Here is a 21238-nt window from a genome sequence, read left to right as displayed (position 1 = left end):
GACTGCGACGTTATGGCGGACACATCGGTCATTTTTGACACATTTTTGGGACCATTGTCATTTATACAGCAATCGGTGCTATACAAATGCACTGATTCCTGTGTAAATGACACTGGCAGTGAAGGGGTTAACCACTAGGTGGCAGTGTAGGGGTTAAGTGTGTCCTAGGGGCGTGTTTCTAACTGGGGGGGGCTGGGCTGTGTGTGACACGTCACTGATCTCTGCTCCGATGACAGGGAGCAGAGATCAGTGACACTGTCACTAGGCAGAACGGGGAGATGCTTGTTTACATCAGCATCTCCCCGTTCTTCCTCCCCGTGAGGCGATTGCGGGTATCCCTGTGGCGATTGAGTCCGCGGGACCTGTGACCCGACTCACTGAGCTTGCCGCGGGCCGCCTCTTACAGGGGAATGTACAGGTACATGATTCTGCCTGTACGAGCCCTTCTGCCGCAGTATATCTGCGTGAGGTGGTCGACAAGCGGTTAAATACAAAACGGTGCTTTTTTTTTTTTTTTTGTGTAGATTTTAATAGAGAAGCTGCAGAAAAGTATGTAGTGCTTTTTTGCTGCTATTTACATTTTTTAAATTTGCCCAACAACAAATCCCCCCCCCCCCCGCCCCCCCAAAAAAAAAAAAGCAGAAAGCGTAGCACAATGCACTGCAGAAACTGTTAAAAGCAACATGCAAACGTGAATCGAGCCTTATGTAGAAATTCAGAAAACAGAAGTTTCTTCACTTTTTACAAACGTTTCTAGACAGCTTGACTTTCTGTGACCATGAAGTTAATGTTTGTAATCAAAAATATTTCTCTTTAGCTTGTGAAATTTAGGCACGTTTTCTCAAACTCAAAGTGGCTTAAAAACTGCTTTTTAGTCGATGTGTTTTTTTTTTTTTTTTTTTTTTTAAAGGTGGTATATTTTGAATAGTTTTTTGCAGTTATAATGATGTTTTATTGTCATGCATTGTAGTAGGTCATCTCTGGAATAGTTCTCTGATGAGCACTGGGTGTTAAAGGGCTATAAAGTTTATTTTCATGTAATGTGTTCATTTATATCAGGCAACCTTATTCCAAAGTGTTTTACATAATAGGTAGAACCATTCCAACCTTCCTTACCTCTGAAGGAATTCTGGTAGTCACAGCTGCTTGCTGCATAACAAGTTGTCATACAACGTACCTGTGAAACTGACCTAGAGTACACTAATATGCAAATAGAAAGTTCCTACTAGGAAGTCAGAGCCTTGTTTTTGGCATGTTTGGTATTTGATGAGGTAACTGATCAATATGGAAACCTATTGAAGGAAGTAGGACAAATCACTAATATGCTTGTAGATATTCTGCATTATAGTACCCAAAACGCTGTAACTTTATTGCTACCATATTAGACTTACCTTTGACGCTTTTAAGCTTTCAAAAACTGCCATGTAAATGGTCTACACCATTAGCAAGGGCATTATTCAACTTTAGTCAGAACTACCCAGTTACATAGTAGGTGAGGTTGAAAAAAGACACAAGTCCATCAAGTCCAATCTATGTGTGTGTGGTTTATAGTGTTTTGTTTTGTTTTTTTTGTTTTTGTTTGTTTTTTACATCTACAGGTGCATAGGATACAGGTGCATATCTGCATAGGCATTTTTTTGGTAAAGGTGAAATAAATCTTTTGTGAAATAAATGCTGGCGCTGCCATTGCTGACTACCTTCTGAAAATGCTTGTTATGTAGCTGTCAAGTTGACACATTTTAAAGTGGTATTAAAGTTTAAAAAAAAAAAACCAAAACATTATACTTGCCATCTGTACAGTGGTTTTGCACAGAACAGCACCGATCCTCCTCTTCTCAGGTCCCTAGCCGGCATTCTGGTTTTTCACCCTTGACCAGTGTCCCCATAGCAAGCTGCTTGCTGTGGGGACACTGGTGCATGTTCACTCCCAAACCCTGCTCTATGCATCCATAAGACACACAGAGCTGTGGCTTGGCCCCACCCCCACTCTCTTCATTGGCTCACTGGCTTGGATTGATGGCAGTGGGAGCCAATGGCTCCTGCTGCTGTATCAGCCAATTAGGAGAGGGAGCCCCAGGACAGTCAAGGCTCTCGTGCACATTGCTGGACCAAGAGGGCTCAGGTGAGCTGTGGGCAGAGTGGCACACAGGTTTTTTTTACCTTCATAGAATGCATGAAGGTAAAAAACCTTCAGCTTCTACAACCACTTTAAATTATATGAAAGTCACTGACCTGAAACAACTGTGTAAATTCGGAAAATCAAAGAAAAGGAATCTATATTTTTATATATTTTGGGGACCACTTACTCAAACATTGGTCAAGGGGTTTGTATGAAAACCAGGCTCCTAGCATCATTAGTTATTACAGCCTCCTTGTTTCTTTCATAACAGGTTTACTAAAAATAAATTCTGCTGTGCCCAGGGTTTGTCAGACCTCTAGAATGGGAGAGGTCTAGGATTGTGCTTGCAGCTTCATTATACTCTTAGTACCCCCTAGGGTTTATATGGCTGGGCTTTGTAGTTGGAACACGTGTTTTTACGACATCTCTGCAAATCCCTATTTACTTCAGTGGTTAGGTGTAGATGACTGTTGAGCTCTTCGTTGCCTTTCTTTGCGTGAAGCATGACCTATTGAGATGCATTTGCATGGTAGGCAAAGCAGGTCAAATACAGGCTTTGCTGTGTTTTGTTTTGAAACAAATGTATTTAAGCAGTGCTGTGGTCACATCCAGAAGGCAGCATCCAACGAAGCCTGTCCATAGGAGCTCTTGCTTTTAGCCTAGCTGGCCCTGTTACAGGATGTTGTGTAAGGAAACAGGCTTGCCTCGTCATGTCGGGGGTTTTTTTTTGAATAGCCCAGACATGTTCATAATCCAGGTTCCAAATGTTTGTATTCCGTGTACATCTAAATCTTTCTTTCCAGATGTCTTGAAATCTTGTGCTGTCAAACAGGTTTGAGAAATACTATGTTATTTTTAAAGTTATTGCTCTGCTTAAAAGCTATACAAATGGTTTACTTTGCATGTCTAATCTTGTATGGGCATTGCAGTGTTACATGAATATACGTCCACTCTCTTATGTTCAGTATACACTTGTTTCTGCACCTGGGTTTTGTTTGGCTTCTTTTTTGGTTAAATCAAATGTCTGAACGTGAAAGGATGTGTGTGCTGTTCATTATAGGTCTTACCTACAGCACCCTCTGCCAGAAATCTTCAGAGGTTGGTGGACAGGCTTTTCATTAAAATAGTCTGCGGCACCCGTGGGAGGGTATGACCCTGAATATTACAGGTAGAGGCTGTGTGTAGCGGGGCAGGCCACACAGTAAAGATCCTTGCCTTGTGGATTGTTATTAGGACAATTCTGCACTCCATGCGCTGGGACACAGGGATTTGCTGTCACCTTTACTTTGAGAGACACCAAAAGCAATTTAACAGGTCGCAAGGTTTTTGTATCTAATACCTAATTTGAATGTTCTGTGGAAAGGGAGGGGGTGTCTGAAAAGTGTGTGTCTGATATTATGGTTCATATTTTCCTTTTAATATGTCACATTGAATCCCATAAAGTAAAATTCCATGTCTTCTTCTTTTTTTTTTTGTCTCCAGCAGTGGCAGTTCTAGACTGGTCATTACGTAAGTTGCAGGTTACTGCTACGAGCAGTTCAAAGTAACAAGCTAACCGACCATTTTACGTAGATGACCACAGAATTCTGCTGTACAGGTATGTAAGTAAAATTTGGTTAATTCAAATACTCTATATTGAGCACTTTTTTGTGGTGTGAATTCACACTTGTGCATTGTGGTAACATGAGCAATTTTACATTACGATTTGCTGTTAAAGGAATACTAAAGTCTTGTTTATTTATTTTCGTTAAAAATAACATACATGTTATATTTGCCTGCTCTGTGTAGTGGTTTTGTACAGAGCACCCCCGATCCTCCTCTTTTTGTGTCCCTCTTCAGGGGTCCTGGCCCCTCCCTCCTGTTGAGTGCCCCCTACAGCAAGCAGCTTGCTTTGGGGGCAGCCGAGCCGCAGATCCTTGTGTCCATTCAGACAATGGAGCCTCAGCTCTGCCCTCTTTCTCTCCTCACTGGTTCACTGACTTTGACAGCAGCGGGAGCCAATGACGCTTCACTGCTGTCTCAGCCAATGTGAAGGGAATCCTGGACAGCTGAGTCTCTCGTGCAGCATCGCTGGATCAAGGGGGGCCTCAGGTAAGTATTAGGGGGGCTGAGGGGAGCTGCTGCACACAGAAGGCTTTTTATCTTAATGCATTGGGAAAATGTTCTGCCTTTTTACGACCACTTTAAGTTTGAATGTCACACCAATGCACTATTGTATCAGAAAATGTACGCACAATGGCTCAAGGCGACACACATGCTGTGAACATTTTAATATCATACTTGTACAAGTTTTTGGTAGTGTCTGGTGAACTGAATCACCTATTGGCTTGTCTTTAATTTTTTTTTTTTTTTTTTTACATAAACCTTTTATTCGAGTTTTGCAAAATTGACAGATTTTACAAGTTCCAAAATATGTCCCTAAAAGAATGTGTGATGCAGGATACAAAACATATCTAAAGAGAGAATATTTCATGACACATTAAGAGTGAAAGGTACAATGCGACTATGGAGAGGAGGCGCATCTGTACCCCTAACAGGAACAGTTGGGGAGGCAGACAAACAATAAAGTAGTTGTCAGTTCTTCCATTCACATGAGATTCAGTTCAGCTGTCCAGCCTTCTATACTAGAAACAAATGTGGATCTCTGGTGTTCTACCAGGTGAGAGGAAAAATCTCAGTAGGCCTTTCTTGGCCTCCATAAGGGGGCCAGGGATTATGGAGAGGAAGGCAACCACTAGGGCAGTGATGGTGAACCTTGGAACCCCAGATGTTTTGGAACTACATTTCTCATGATGCTCAACTGCACTGCAGAGTGCTGGGGAATCATGGGATATGTAGTTCCAAAACATCTGGGGGGCCAAGGTTTGCCATCGCTGCTCTAGGGTTTCTTTGTACACTGGTCGTAGATGGATCACCAAAGTAGTCTAATCTACCTGCAGGTCCACCAGATACAAAGTATGATTCCATCAGCATCTCCACATCTCCAGCACCATGGAAAGATTTTATGCAATGTGGAAGGGCAGCAGAACCACAGAGAATTTTAGTATTCCTTGCCTGCACATGACTGCCTAGAGCCAGCTCAGAAGGAATGATTTGTTTCCCAATATTAATCTGAGGTGGAATGGCTAAACTAATTTTCCCACTCCCTAGTGTAAAATGGATGCTGCAAAAAAGCATAATTTAGCAGGATGTTATAAAGGAGATTGGGTGCATGCTACCGGCACCCATCACCTTTTTATCTCACAGGAAGGTTTTTATCTCTGGCCGCCTGGGGGTGAGTTACTCTTAAGCTGGGCATACATAGTTTGCTTTTTTTGCCCCTGGGCTGAACAAAAAAAAAAAAAAAAAAAAAATGAGGTGGATGGAGGAATCTTTCAAGCAGGGAAGGCCACACAGAGATCGAAGACATGGATTATCCTTTTGTGCATTATACTTTATTGTTATGTTTATGTTGTATGTAGACCTTGGAACAGAAGTGCAAAGTTCTTATTTTAGAGTAACTGAGAGAGAAATCCATCAGTTGACAACTCACCAGCGCTATCCATGAAAAAAAACTGTTTGGACTGACCCTTAAAGCCGCACGCCAGGCACCAGAAAATAAATATTCTCGAAGTGGGTCCTTTACTGCCAGGCTTAAATACAGTAAAACTAAGGCCCCATTCACACCTGAGTGTGGCGAGTTTGAGCTTTTTTCCGGCGTTTTGTCACGCATTTTGTCGAGCGTATTTGCGCGTGTCCATGCAGCGTTTTTGAGCTTTGGCGTTTTTTTATTAGCCAATAGGAAAAATGATCATCTGTTTCATTATTTGTTGCTATGTTGTCATCTGCTTCCTGCTCCAAAAACGCCCAAATCTGCTCGATTCGAGCGACAAAAAAGGGTCCAGAACTTGTTTGAGCTTAAAGTGGTGTTCCGGCCGAAATGATACTTTTTAAATAAAAATACCCCTATAATACACAAGCGTAATGTATTCTAGTAAAGTTAGTCTGTAAACTAAGGTCTGTTTTGTTAGTTTATAGGAGTACTTTGTTATTTTACAAACTTACAGCAGGCCGTGGCCATCTTAAGTGTGGGCATCTGAAGCCAGACTGTATTTCTTCCTGGATCTCATTCTTGCAGATCTCGCACATGCTCAGTGCAGCACAAGCAGTGTAATAGGTTTCAGGTCAGGTTTCCATAACGGCAACGGCAGTGTCAGAGGAAGTTGCCTCCCCTTCCCAGAAGCCATTGCAAACAGGAAATGATGCGATGGGCCACGGCCAGGGAGGAGGAAGTGAAAAATGAATACAGCAGATATACAGTAGGTGCTGAGAAAAAAATTTAAAAAAATCCAATTCGTTTACAGTGCACAGTTTAGTGAGGGATGCTGAAGAGTTGTAAAAGTGGGTGGAACTCCACTTTAAGGCATAGGGCTTCAGGCGACCTTGGAGTGGAGATGTGAACCATCTCCATAGAGAATAATGGATTTTTTCCCCTCCACCGTTTTGTAGCTTCGCTTCAAGCTACAAAACGCTCAGGTGTGAATGGGGCCTCAACCCTCCAATTTAACTGCTTCCCAAAACTGTTACATTCAAGACATGTCTTGAAATATGACAGTTACTAGTGTGTTTGTTAGCTCTCTGAAGTACTGTCAAGCCATTGAATAGCTGGTGTCATAGCTGATCGCATATGCAGCACCTTGGCAACTGCAGATCAAACAGAGGCTAAGATGGCAGCTTCCTTATCTCTTGAGAATAGGAGAGTTTAGTTCCGCTTTAAGTTGAGGGGTGGAGGAATAAGCTGTAATACTTGGCATACTTCTCACTGCAGCAGACTTACGCCATGCTTTGCTACAGATCCCCCTGATGCCTCTTCAAGGAGATCAGGCTGCTGGTCATCTCTGGTTAAGCTTTGTATGCAAGGACAGCAAGTACCCATCCACAAGCTGACAGAGCTTAAGCTTTTTTGCAAAGAAGAATGGGAAAAAATGTGACTCTCCTAGATGTGCAAAGCTGGTAGAGACATCCCCCAAAAAGACTTGCAGCAAAAGATGGTTCTACAAAGAATTGACTCAGGGGGTTGACTACAAATGCACGCCACACTTTTAACATATTTGTCAAAAATTTGGAACATCGTTTATCATTTTCTTTCCACTTCACAATTATGTGCTACTTTGTGTTGATCTATCACACAAAATCTCAATAAAATACATTTACGTTATTGGTTGTAACATGGCAAAATATGGAAAATTTCATGGGGTATGAATACACTTTCAAGGCACTGTGTATGTCTGTCTATCTATCTAATCTATCTAATCTATCTATCTAATCTATCTATCTATCTTCATACACAGTGCCTTGAAAGTGTGTTCATACCCCTTGAAATTCTGTCATGTTACAACCAATAATGTAAATGTATTTTGTTGAAATTTTATGTGATAAACCAACGCAAAGTGGCACATAATTGTGAAGTGGAAGGAAAATGACACACTTTTCACATTCACTGAGAGGAGAGAAGACATCCAAGTAAGTGCACCAACACTGCACTGACACCAGGTCACGTATTCACACAAAATTAACCCCTTCACCACCTGTCACTGTGTCTCACACCCAGTACAGCAATCAGATTTTTTTTTTTTTTTTTTGATCACTGTACTAGTGTCATTAGTGACACTAATCAGTGTTGGGGTAATTAGTATTATGCCCAGATAGGTTTAGGGACCACCCCCCCCATAAAGGTTTAACCCCTTGATTACCCCCTGTCACCTGTGATCACATAAGTGTCACGGATGACGCAGTTTAGATAGATTACTATATATTTTTTTCTAATAGCATCAGGGCACTCGCCATATTTTACTCAATAAACGTTTAACCCCCTAATCACCCAGCGGGTGATCAAAGTTAGGTTTTAGCGTCACACAGGGTCTGCGTCGCCCCAGGCAGCGTCAGATTAGTGCCAGTAGTGCTAACACCCATGCACGCACCATACGCCTCCCTTAGTAGTATAGTATCTGAACGGATCAATATCTGATCTGATCAGATCTATACTAATGTCCCCAACAGTTTAGGGTTCCCAAAAACGCAGTGTTAGCGGGATCAGCTCAGATACCTGCTAGCACCTGCGTTTTAGCCCCTCCGCCCAGCCCAGCCCAGCCCCGCCCACCCAAGTGCAGTATCAATCGATCACTGTCACTTACAAAACACAACACACATAACTGCTGCGTTCGCAGAGTCAATCCTGATCCCTGCGAAGGCTAACAGTTTTTGGTAGCGTTTGAATCACTCGCTAACAGGAGCTTTTTTACCTGTGAGTCTCACTACTGTACCAGTAAATTTAGAGATCAAAATGTCAGATCAAAGGTTCACTAGTGAAGAGGCCTACACGTTTCTGAGCATGACAGATAGTGAAGAGGAAGTCACTCATCTGTCAGATTCAGGCTCAGAATACGAACCTGTAGACAGCAGTGGCACCCTGACAGATAGCTCTGACGACGGAGTTGTGGTCCCTGCCAAGGTCAGGCGTACCAGACCCCGATCTTTTTCTGCTGTCGTTGAGGTGCAAGAACCGCAGGTCCCTGGTATGGAGCAGAGAACCAGTACTAGCACTGCTATTCCTTCCGGTGAACTGGCAAGCACCAGCGGCCTAGTACATCCTGGTCATACATCTAGCACTGAAGTAACACTTGGTGACGTGGCAAGTCCCATAAGTGCAGTTCAAGCTGACACCAAGAAGAAGACAAAGACAGGCCCATAGTGCCCTTCCTGCTGCATTCGCCAATCCTAATTGGGAACCCATCACTTCTGCAGCACTCGTACTTCCCCCATTCACTAGCCAACCTGGAATTAAGGTGGAAGCAGTTGATTTTATGTCACTTGATTTTTATTCGCTGTTTTTCACCGAAGATCTCTATAGATCTATTGTGGACCAAAGCAATTTGTATGCTGGTCAATTCATCGTCGCTAATCCCCAGCTGACCCTTGCCAGAGATTGGAGACCAATTACGGTCTCATGAATTTAACATCTTCCTGGGCCTATCCCTCAACATGGGCGTAACTAAAAAGAGTGAGTTGCAGTCATATTGGTCCACTGACCAAATTGACCATACGCCCGTGTTCTCTGCCTCCCTGACCAGGACACGATACGAGCAGATCTTGCGGTTCATGCATTTCAACAACAATGAACTCTGTCGTCCTCGGGGTGACCCTGAATTTAATTGGCTCTACAAAATTCGACCCCTCGTAAACCACTTCAACCAACGTTTTGCAGCCTTGTTTACTCCCCATCAAGTTGTCTGCGTTGACGAGTCCCTGATTAAGTTCTCTGGCCGCTTGTTATTCAAACAGTATCTTCCCAGCAAGCGTGCCAGATACAGGGTCAAGATGTATAAGCTCTGTGACAGGGTCACAGGCTATACATGTAGTTTTATGGTTTACGAGGGAAGAGATAGTCGCATAGAGCTGCTGAACTGCCCTGACTACATAGGAAGCGCTGGTAAGATAGTGTGGGACTTGGTGTCACCCTTATTCGGAAAGTGGTACCACTTGTATGAGGACAATTATTACACAAGCGTGCCACTTTTTAGTCACTTGTTTGATCATCAAATTGGCGCATGTGGCACCGTGCGATCTAATCGCCGGGCTTTTCCTACCAGCTTGTAGATTCCCGTCTTAGGCTGGGGGAGAGAGCCTGCTTGAGATGTAGTAATTTGCTCGCTGTGAAATGGAAGGATAATAAGAATGTTTACGTTCTTTCCTCCCTTCACGCAGACACGACAGTCCAAATTTCTACGGCGACTGGTGTTGTGGAGAAACCCCTCTGTGTCCACGAATATAACCTCAATATGGGAGGGGTGGACCTCAATGACCAGTTGTTGGCGCCGTACCAAATTGCCCGTAAGGCCAGACGCTGGTTAAAAAAAAAAAGTGTATGTATACTTATTTCAATTGGCTTTGCTGAACGCTCATATGCTATACAGAGGTTCAGGACGACCTGGATCCTTCCTTAAATTCCAGGAAGAGATCATCAGAGCCCTTCTGTTTCCTAACGGTGCTCTGGCCCAACTTCCCGACGCAAATGCAGTAAGCAGGCTGCATGAGAGGCATTTTCCGCATGTCCTTTCTGGTACCCCTATCCAAAGAAAGTGTCCTGTAGAAAGCGTGGATTTAGGCGTGACACCCGCTTTTATTGTTCCTCCTGTTCTGACCAACCTGGTCTTTGCATTGGTGACTGTTTCAAACGTTATCACACACTAGTTGAGTATTAGCGTAGGGTACAGCCCCACACAGTCATAGGCACATGTACACAGGGTCTCGAAAGACATGATGGCCATCACATGTTGAGATACCCTAATCTGCAATGTTCAGTTTTATAGTTTTTTTTTTTTTTTTTTTTTTTTTTTATAAAAGTGAAAAAAGAAACACACACACAAAAAATAAAAAAGCAAAAAATAGTTGTGGTTGTATTTTTCTTCTCTCTATTGTTCTCTCTCTTATGTTCGCTCTCTACTGTCCGCTCACTAATGTTCTATATCTATCGTTCTCTGTTTTATTTTTACTATGTGTTATTGTATTTGCTTTGCAGGTGTGGTATGTTATACTGTAATGTTTGTTTTATTATTAACCATCATTTGCTTAGCAGGTACACCATTCAGCTGCAGCGCGTATTTATCTTGACAGCAACGATGTTTGCTCCCACGATACATAAAGCCGTGACTCCAGCGCTGTAGGAGGTGATTTCACCACCACAGTTAAAAACAAAATGGTGCATGTATTCCCATTATTAGAAGTGGGTGGATGAAGGGAGGTATTCTAATGGTGGGCATACCCACTGATCTTTTTTTTTTTTCGTTAAGCCTACAGGCTGCATGAAAAAAAAAGATTACAATGTATGCCCAACAAGGACTAGCAACATACTGGTATGTTGCTGGACTTTGAATGGTTATACCAGAATGATGCCTGCGGGTTTAGGTATCATCTTGGTATCATTCTTTCCAGCCAGCGGTTGGCTTTCATGTAAAAACAATCCTAGCGGCTAATTAGCCTCTAGACTGCTTTTACAAGCAGTGGGAGGGAATGTCCCCCCCTCGCACCGTCTTCTATGATTTTCTCTGTTTCTCCTGTCCCAACAGGGAACCTGAGAATGCAGCCGGTGGTTCCACCAGCTGACCATAGAGCTGATCAGTGACCAGAACGGTTCCAATCATCTCTATGGCCTAAGAAAGAGGAAGCTATGAGCATTTCATTACTTAGATTTCGCCAGATGTAAACAGCGCCATTGGGAAAGTATTTTATCACACCGATCTTGGTGTGGTCAGATGCTTTGAGGGCAGAGGAGAGATCTAGGGTCTAATAGACCCCAATTTTTTTTTTTAAAGAGTACCTGTCACTACCTATTGCTATCATAGGGGATATATACATTCTCTGAGATAACAACAAAAATGATTTAAAAAAAAAAAAAAAAATGAAAGGAACAGTTTAAAAATAAAATAAAAAGCTAAATAAAATAAAAAAGGCGCAAAGGTGAGCGCAAGCGTCGGTCTGGCGTCAACTGTAAACAGCAATTGCACCATGTATGTAAGGTATCACCGCAAAGGTCAGATCCAGGGCAGTAATTTTAGCAGTAGACCTCCTCCGTAAATTTAAAGTGGTAACCTGTAATTGCTGTTAAAGGCTAAATGTACGCAGTTTGTCGCTGCCGCACGTTTGTACGCAATTATAAAGCATGTCGTGTTTGGTATCCATGTACTCGTCCTAAGATCATCCTTTTTTATTTCATCAAACATTTGGGCAATATAGTGTTTTTAAGTGCATTAAAATTAAAAAGTGTTTTTTTTTTTTTTTTTCCCCAAAAAAATGTGATTGAAAAATTGCTGCGCAAATACTGTGTGGGAAAAAATAAACGCCCACCATTTTAATCTGTAGGGCCTTTGCTTTAAAAAATATATAGTGTGTGGGGGTTCAAAGTAATTTTCTTGCAAAAAAAAAAATATTTTTTCATGTAAACAAAAAATGTCAGAAAGGGCTTTGTCTTCAAGTGGTTAGAAGAGTGGGTGATGTGTGACATAAGCTTCTAAATGTTGTGCCTAAAATGCCAGGACAGTTCAAACCCCCCAAAATGACCCCATTTTGGAAAGTAGACACCCCAAGCTATTTGCTGAGAGGCATGTCGAGTCCATGGAATATTTTATATTTTGACACAAGTTGCGGGAAAAAGACAATTTTTTTTTTTGCACTAAGTTGTCACTAAATGATATATTGCTCAAACATGCCATGGGAATATGTGAAATTACACCCCAAAATACATTCTGTTGCTTCTCCTGAGTACGGGGATACCACATCTATGAGACTTTTTGGGAGCCTAGCCGCGTATGGGACCCCGAAAACCAATCACCGCCTTCAGGCTTTCTAAGGGTGTAAATTTTTGATTTCACTCCTCACTGTCTATCACAGTTTCGGAGGCCATGGAATGCCCAGATGGCAGAAATCCCCCCCCCAAATGACCCCATTTTGGAAAGTAGACACCCCAAGCTGAGAGGTATGGTAAGTATTTTGCAGACCTCGCTTTTTGTCGCAAAGTTTTGGAAATTGAAAAAAGAAAAAAAAATGTTTTCCTTTTCTTTCTTCATTTTCAAAAACAAATGAGAGCTGCAGAATACTCAACATGCCCCTCAGCAAATAGCTTGGAGTGTCTACTTTCCAAAATGGGGTCATTTGGGGGGGGGGGGGTGCCATCTGGGCATTTTATGGCCTTCAAAACTGTGATAGGTAGTGAGGAGTGAAATCAAAAATGTATGCCCTTAGAAATCCTAAAGGCGGTGATTGGTTTTCGGGGCCCTGTACACAGCCAAATGGTCCGGGGCTGAAGTGGTTAATCAAAAGTAGGTTTTTGCATGTGCATTACATATGCAAGTGAAGCAATCCTGTCTGTAATAGTTACACCCCTCAATTTTAGGGTGGTCTTAAACCACACTAGATAAATGTTGCTCCATAGAACCTTCAGTATTTTTTGTAATGAAAATAAATGTTGTCCATATATTTTTTAATGATATTGCATTCACCAGCCAAAGCTTTTAGTTCTGGTCCCATTCAGGGCACACCTATCACAGTATTATTCTGGGTGCTTACTAAGCGGGAGTCCAGAATGGGTGGTGTACTCATAGGATTTTATTAGGAGCATATGTTTTATTGGGAAGCTTTGTTCTGTCACTGCTTCTGTGGTCTAAAGGTGATCTAGACCACAGGGAAAAAAAAAACTGTCAGCAAGTATATTACTTTATGGGCTTAGTAATTTTATTTTGTCATTTTTCCTTACAGATTTTACTATAGAAGAAAATTTCAACGTGTCTTAATGACCGAATTGTCAGCATCTTTAACTCAGGTCCAGCAAGGACAAGTGCAAGAAGACTTTGTTGAAAACCACACTGCAAACATGGTATGTAGTCCGAAAGCAGGTACACGTTCAGTTTAGTAGCACTGATACTCCAAAAGGACAGAGAGTGAAGAGAAGTCCCCTAGTTGAGACACAACAAACACGTCGGCTCTGACACTGAGAACCGAGCAATCAGACACCGCCGATCGCTCGGTTCTTAGGGCTCCTTGACCAGAGATTTGGTGACTGTCGGTCATCGGCCCTCTGCCCTGCCTCCCCGCGCTCACTGGAGAGCTGGTCTGTGAAGCAGGCGGGAGCGGCTGGTTTAAGCTCTCGGCGGCATCACTGAGAGGCTGAGTCGGATGCCGGTCCAGGCATGTGGGTGGATCCTGACCATATTGTCAGAAGGACGAAAAGATATAACCTCTGTTAGATTTTGATTTGCGATCAGTGTCCCCATTAGAGAGATTTCCCATCGCTTTTTATCCCAACAGAAAGTAATGGGGAATCTCTCCAGTGGGGAAATGGCCCTAACAAAACATTTTTATTTTACATTTGTGTTAACGGTTAATGCAGGAATTTCTCATGCTTCTCTGTGTGCAATGAGTGCTGGTCTGAGAGCACAGGAGTTGCTCTTCACTTGTGTGAACTTTTCCAGCAGCCTCTAGATCAGTGTTTCTCAGCCTTGGGGAGACCAGGGCCTGGGAAATTCTTCAAAACCTTCCATGCCCCAACATGACTGTGATTGAAAAGTAGATTATGATCAACCTGTTGCTGATTCCCATTCTAAACCCCCTCTCTCTACTCTATTACAAAAAATAAATAAATAAATATTTGGGCTATAGCTACTTTAATTTGCTGGAGCCCAACATGTGGCGCATGGTCTGGGGTTGCCAGGTGCTGGAATGCACTCAATCTGGAATTATTCTAAAGATGGGCAAACACATTGCAAAATTTTAAATTGCTAGAACCAGTTGAAATTCGCTAAGCAGGTACCCCCCCCTTCCTGGCCAGGCCATTTTTTTGCTTTTTTGGCAATGCTTTACTTTAACTAAATGCTTGGTCATGCAACGCTGTACACAAATGAAATTGGAATAATTTTTTTCACACAAATAGTGCTTTCTTTTGGTGGTATTTGATCACCACTGGGTTTATTTTTTGCGCTATAAATGAAAAAAGACAAAAGTTTGAAAAACAATATTTTTTACTTTCTGCTATAAAACCTATCAATTAAAATTTAAAAAATCAAATGTTTTCATATATTTAGACCAGTATGTATTCTACTACATATTTTTGGTAAAAAAATAAAATCCCAATAAGCGTATATTGATTGGTTTACACTATGGTGTGTGTGTGTATATATATATATATATATATGTGTGTGTGTGTGTATATGTGTGTGTATGTGTGTGTGTGTATATATGTATGTGTATGTATGTGTATATATATATATATATATATATATATATATATATATATATATATATATATATATATATATATATATATATACATACACACACGTACACCCCTCACACTGAAGATATGACGCTTTGCTACAATGTAAGGTAGTGAGTGTACAGCTTGTATAACTGTGTAAATTTGCTGTCCCCTCAAAATAACTCCATACACAGCCATTAATGTCTAAACCGCTGGCAACAAAAGTGAGTACACCCCTAAGTGAAAATGTCCAAATTAGCCATTTTCCCTCCCTGGTGTCATGTGACTTGTTAGTGTTACAAGGTCTCAGGTGTGAATGGGGAGCAGTTGTGTTAAATTTGCTGTCATCGCTCTCTCTCATACCAGTGGCCAAGACCATACAGTGGTTTAACAGGACAGGATTCACTCAGATCAGGCCTTGCCATGGTCGACCAAAGAAGTTGGGTGCACATGCTCAACGTCATATCCAGAGGTTGTCTTTTGGAAATGGACGTTATGAGTGCTGCAGAGGTTGAAGGGGTGGGGGTCAGCCTGTCAGTGCCCAGACCATATGCCGCACACTGCATCAAATTGGTCTACATGGCTGTCGTCCCAGAAGGAAAGCCTCCTCTATATATGATGCAGAACAAAGCCCGCAAACAGTTTGCTGAAGACAACCAGACAAAGGAAATGGATTACTGCAACCATGTCCTGTGGTCTGAGACAAGATAAACTTATTTGGTTCAGATGGTGTCAAGTAGAGGTCAGCCGATATATCGGCCGACAGTTGGCGTTTTTTAATTAATCGGCATCGGCCGATTGTGCTGATTAAAAAAGGCCGATTATAACTTCAACACGACTTGCAAATGACTTCTGTAATAGAAGTCAATGCAAGTTGTCTGAAGTCTTCTGTGGAGGGACTTCTATCCTTTCTGGGCAGCCTGCCAAGTCTGATAAAAGAAACTAAAAAGATACAATGTTTCCACTTGTCAATGAACTGAACTGTGTGTGTAGGAGTTCTCAGTTTAACCATTTAAAGACTAAATCTTTCCTGACATTTGTTGCTTACACGTAAAAATCCTGTATTTTCTGCTAGAAAATCACTTAGAACCCCCAAAAATTATATATATATTTTTTTTAGCAGAGACCCTAGGGAATAAAATAGCGGTTGCTGCAATATTTTGTGTCACGGTATTTGCGCAGCGGTCTTTCAAACGCAATTTTTTGGGGAAAAAATACACTAATGAATTAAAAAAAAAAAAACTAAGCAGTAAAGTTAGCCCATTTTTTTTCGTCCAAAAGTTTTGATTACCTGTTTAAATGTAAGAAATTTTCTGTATCACTTATTACTGCTTTCACACTGGAGCGGGCAGGCGTTGACGGTAAAACACTGCTAGTTTTAGCGGCGCTTTACCGTCGTTTTAGCGGCGCTATTCGGCTGCTAGCGGGGCTCTTATAACCCAGCTAGTGCCCGAGGAAGGGGTTGAATGCGCCCGTGAAGCGCCGCTGCCGAAACGCTTTGCTGGCGCTTCGGCAGCTGTGCGCATTTATTTCAATGGGCAGGAATGGTGGAGGAGCGGTATACAATGCTCCATAGATGCTGCTTGCAGGACTTTTTTAACATCCTGCCAGCGCATTGCCTCGTTGTCATAGCACTCGGGCTTTCACACTGAGACTGCAGGGGAGCCGTTTTACAGGCACTTTACAGGCGCTATTTTTAGCCCAAAAGCGCCTGAAAAACGCCCCATTGTGAAAGTGGTCTAACTGTTAGATTTTATGAGATGAAGGGGGAAAAAAAAAAATCGGCTTAACATATCGGCCCAAAAAATGTATATCATATATTGGCCATCGGCCGCCGCGATTTCTAAATATCGGCATCGGCCAGAGAAAAATCCATATCAATCGACCTCTAGTGTCAAGCATGTGTGGCGGCAACCAGGTGAGGAGTAAGAAGACAAGTGTGTCTTGCCTACAATTAAGCATGGTGGTGGGATTGTCATGGTCTAGGACTGTATGAGAGCTGCTGGCACTGGGGAGAATTCATTGAGGGAACCATGAATGCCAACATGTACTGTGACGTACTAAAGCAGAGCATGATCCCCTCCCCTCGGAGACTGGGCCGCAGGGCAGTATTCTGACATAACGACCCCAAACATACCTCCAAGATGACCACTGCCTTGCTAAAGAAGCTGAGGGTAAAGGTGATGGACTGGCCAAGCATGTCTCCAGACCTAAACCCTATTGAGCATCTGTGGGGCATCCTCAAACAGAAGGTGGAGGAGCGCAAGGTCTCTAACATCCACTAGCTTTGTAATATATATTTTTATGATTTGTATGTATAGTTTTGGAATTTTTATACTAGTAATGGCGACGATCAGCGACTTGTAACAGGACTGTGATGGTATGGTGGGCAATCTGACACTTTTGTGCGAATCAGTGACACTAATGCAGTGATAATTGCTAGAAATATGCATGATCGCTGCACTAATGACACTGGCTGGGAAGGGGTTAACATCTTGGGCGATCAAAGGGTTAAATTTGTTTCTAACTTGTGTTTGTGTACTGTGTGCTGCTTTACTAAGGGATGTAACTGTTTTATTCCCTGCTTTGCAGCAAACAAAAAATCCCCACATCCCCACCTGTCTTCCTCCTCGCCGATCAGTGCTGGCGGTCATTCATTGACCATCACACGCTGATCGCCTTGTTCTGTGTCTAATCACGGCACAGCCAAGAGCCACCCTGTCGCCGTATAACTATGTTATGCAGTCAGCAAGTGGATAATAACGTATACTTTACCCAGTGTTATGTTGGTCCGCCCACCTCTGTACTGGACCTCAAATTTTCTTGAGGTCAAAACAGCTTAATCCATATATGGGCACACAATTCAGATCCATCTTTAGTAATTACTCCTCCAGCAGACACCTTCCACAACTCTGAATCATAGGAATAGAATACTGTAGAAAGGAAGACCAATAGTGCTCTCTGTATGCAATTTATTAAAATAAAAAGGGTTTAAAAACACTCACATGAAAGAAAAGATGTATAAAAATCGCATATAACTCAGATACTCCAGTGTACCACCCGGATATAAAACGTGATAGCAGCATCGACAGGTTCTACTTCTATACGTGTTACCTCCCCAGCAGGGATTCTTCAGTAGGCATAGTCTAGAGCAGTGTTTCTCAACTCCATTCCTCAAGGCGCCCTAACAGGTCATGGTTTCAGGCTCACCATTATTTTGCACAGGTGATTTGATCAGCTTCACTGCCTTAGTGATGACCACAGCTGTTTCATCTGAGGGAAATCCTGAAAACATGACCTGTTGGGGCGCCTTGAGGACTGGAGTTGAGAAACTCTGGTCTAGAGTTATATGTAGGCTATTTATGATATAAATTGTATATCTTGGGTAGCACTTTGGTATTGTAGAAGGGTGTTGTGGCATCACTGATTGGTGTATGCTTGCTACTCACATTAGGGGGTTTACTGACTGCGCTGATTGCATTTTGTTTAGGATCAACCAGGTACTTCAGATGGAAGAAGTATTGCAAAATGATAGTCTATCATTTATAAAATACACATGTGAACACGCACATAAATGTGTATTCGCTTTCAAAAGTGGTAATATTTTTGCATCCAGTTTTGCAACAAATTTTAGAAATGATTTTGCAGCTAGAGATCTAAGCTAATGCTCTTATATCTGTGGCTGATGTAGTGTCGTAAGTGTTAGCAGCATACAAAAATCAGGTTCTGTGTTGTGGCAGTCAGGGCTGTGTGGTGTGTCCAAGCTTTGCAGATCTGAGGCCCCTTTCACACTGGGGCGGTGGGTGCGTCGGCGGTAAAGCGCCGCAATTATTATTGATTTCAATGGGCAGGAGCGGTGTATACACACCACTCCTTCACTGCTCCGAAGATGCTGCTAGCAGGGCTTTTTTTCCCATCCTGGTAGCACACCGCTCCAGTGTGAAAGCCCACATAGCAGCGACTGTTTCGTGTCAGTTTGCAGGTGCTATTTTTAGCGCAATAGCGCCTGCAAACCGCCCCAGTGTGAAAGGGGTCTTTGGACCGGGTGGAGAGAAATACAAATCCTTTGGCGGATAAGACCGTTCCCATATACAGTATGTATTTCATGTTTTTGTCTTTTTTTATATTTAACAGAACATTTAGAGATTGTGGTGTGTGTGTGTGTGTGTGTGTGTGTACTGAAAAAACTAGATAAATGGTCTGGCAGAAAAATAGTTAAAATAAAAACTGTTAGGATATAAATGTTTGCTGTAATTGCTAGCTTGGTTTTGAAAGGAACATACATACCTCAGGGCTGTCATCCTGTTGTGCTTTTTAGTACTTCGTTAATCACTGACCTGGATCAAACACCTGTATATGGTGGCATATGTTGGCACACATGGCATGCATATGCTTGTTCCAGGTCAGTGCCTTGCTAAGCAGTGAAACGAGAATGACGATGGCAGCCCTGAATCCTGTACTTTCAATCATTTAGTCTGCTGTTGCCTATATCCTATTTCTGTGTTGACAGATTTCCATTAAAGCAGGTATTTACTACAGGCATTTATTTACAGCCCTCTGTTATTTAAGAATTTGAATGGAATAAAGCACCAGTTGTGGCCCAGTTGATAAAAAGCTGCCCAGCTCAGTACTCTAGGCATTTTTTTTAACACTTACATTTTATCTCAGAAAAAAAATAAAATAATAAGTCGCTGTTACTTCTTGTACTATTGTTACAGTGCTATATTCATTTTCTGGAAGTAGGCCCTCAGGAGACATCTTTTGCATTACATGCACATTTCACATCACATTGTTTTCTCCCTGTAAACACCTTGCAAGCCTTTTCCCTTTGACATGACAGCACAGCTCTGGATTCATAAGGTGTTGTGCCTATTTCATTTCTGATTACAAAGAACTCAGATCTCTCCTCCCCAACCTTGTCATATCCATATCCCCTCCTTGTGCACAGGTAGAGAGTGTCCCCTTTAATTTAATTTAAACAGATGTTGAGGGCTGATTCCTTTGTGTGTGTGTGTGTGGGGGGGGGGGGGGGGGGGGGGAGGGGAGGGGATGAGTCCTCGAAGTGAAGGTATCCAGAATCTTCAGCTAGCTATGAAGGGGCCCAAAGATGTTTCTGTGCAATGGCGACCAGCAAGGGTGAATAGCATAAGCAAAGAGTTTCCCAGTGGAGGGCCTTTAACCACTTTAGCCCCAGAAGGATTTACCCCCTTAATGACCAGGCCATGTTTTGCCATGCGGCACTGCGTCGCTTTAACAATTGGCAATTGCGTAGTCGTGTGATGCTGTACAAAATAGCTGTCGTCTTTTCCCACAAATAGAGCTTTCTTTTGGTGGTATTTGATCACCTCTGTCTTTCTGCTATAAAATATTTCCATTCGAGTAGGGGTACCCAATAGGAGGGATTCGAAAAGAGGAGGATCCGGGCTGCTCTGTGCAAAACCAGCTGCACAGAGGAGGTAAGTAGAACATGTTTTTTTGTTTGTTCTTAAAGAGACTTTACAATCAGTTTAACATTGATTCTGACTTGTATATTTCATGAATGTGATGTGTCTGAATTGCATGCCGGAATTGTAAATATTGATAAAATTGCTTATGAGACAGTGAATACTCGGATTGTAACGATCATAAGATTTAAATATATTACTTATAAATATCTGATCTACATATAATATGCCCTTGCTCTTCCAGTTATGAAATCCCTGTAGCCTAGCTATTTCTGGGTAACCCGGATTGGATTATGCCACAAAAGGGTAAAGCTAGGAAAACCTGTAATTTTTAATAAAGGTTTCGGGGCAGGCCAGAATCGATGCAGGAGAGCTTTAGTAGGATATGAGGATGGAAGAGCTAATTGTGGGCAAAGTGAGGTCAGGCCTGGTAATTAGGCAGGTTATAGGATCTTTGTAATCTACATGTCCCCAGCCAGGCAGTTGCTGAAACTGGTCAGCAAGGAAGTACATTTTGGTGTGTGGTACAGCTCGGCCTCCCTTCTCTTTAGCATACTGCAGTGTGGCAAGTTTGATTCAGTGTTTGTTTTTTCCAGATAAGGTCTGGGAACCGGGAGTTAATATGTAAGATCCACTTTTGGGGAATGTCCACATAGAATTGACGTATATAAAGGAGTTGGGGCGCCCAGATCATTTAGATTAAATTAACTCTGCCAACCACAGATAAAGGAAGCTTGCACCAATCGGTGTAATTAAGTAACTTGCCTATAACTTTAACCTAGTAGCTAAAACTCTGGCCAGAAGTTTTGCATCCACATTTAGCAGGGAATTGGGACGATAATGCCGCGTACACACGGTCGGACTTTTCGTCTACAAAAGTCCAACGGACGC

General features: G+C 42.3%; 1 protein-coding gene across 3 annotated transcripts in view; it reads left to right on the top strand.

Annotated features, from left to right (window-relative positions):
• The window catches only part of PSEN1 (presenilin 1), an 81487-nt gene that overhangs the window by 3785 nt on the left and 56464 nt on the right, over positions 1 to 21238 (top strand). For 2 of the 3 annotated variants that reach the window (XM_073610116.1, XM_073610118.1), the window contains exons 2-3: positions 3602 to 3716; positions 13409 to 13526. In XM_073610116.1, the coding sequence (XP_073466217.1) occupies positions 13443 to 13526 (84 nt within the window). In that variant the 5' untranslated portion in view covers positions 3602 to 3716; positions 13409 to 13442. Of the gene's footprint in view, positions 1 to 2851; positions 2952 to 3601; positions 3717 to 13408; positions 13527 to 21238 lie in introns of those variants that run through there. The other variant, XM_073610117.1, reaches the window with a different exon arrangement.

The sequence above is a fragment of the Aquarana catesbeiana genome, linkage group LG13, assembly GCF_042186555.1.
Source record: "Aquarana catesbeiana isolate 2022-GZ linkage group LG13, ASM4218655v1, whole genome shotgun sequence".
Lineage (NCBI taxonomy): Eukaryota > Metazoa > Chordata > Amphibia > Anura > Ranidae > Aquarana > Aquarana catesbeiana.
Note: the sequence above shows the minus strand (reverse complement) of the source record. Positions and strands in the feature narration are given on the sequence as shown.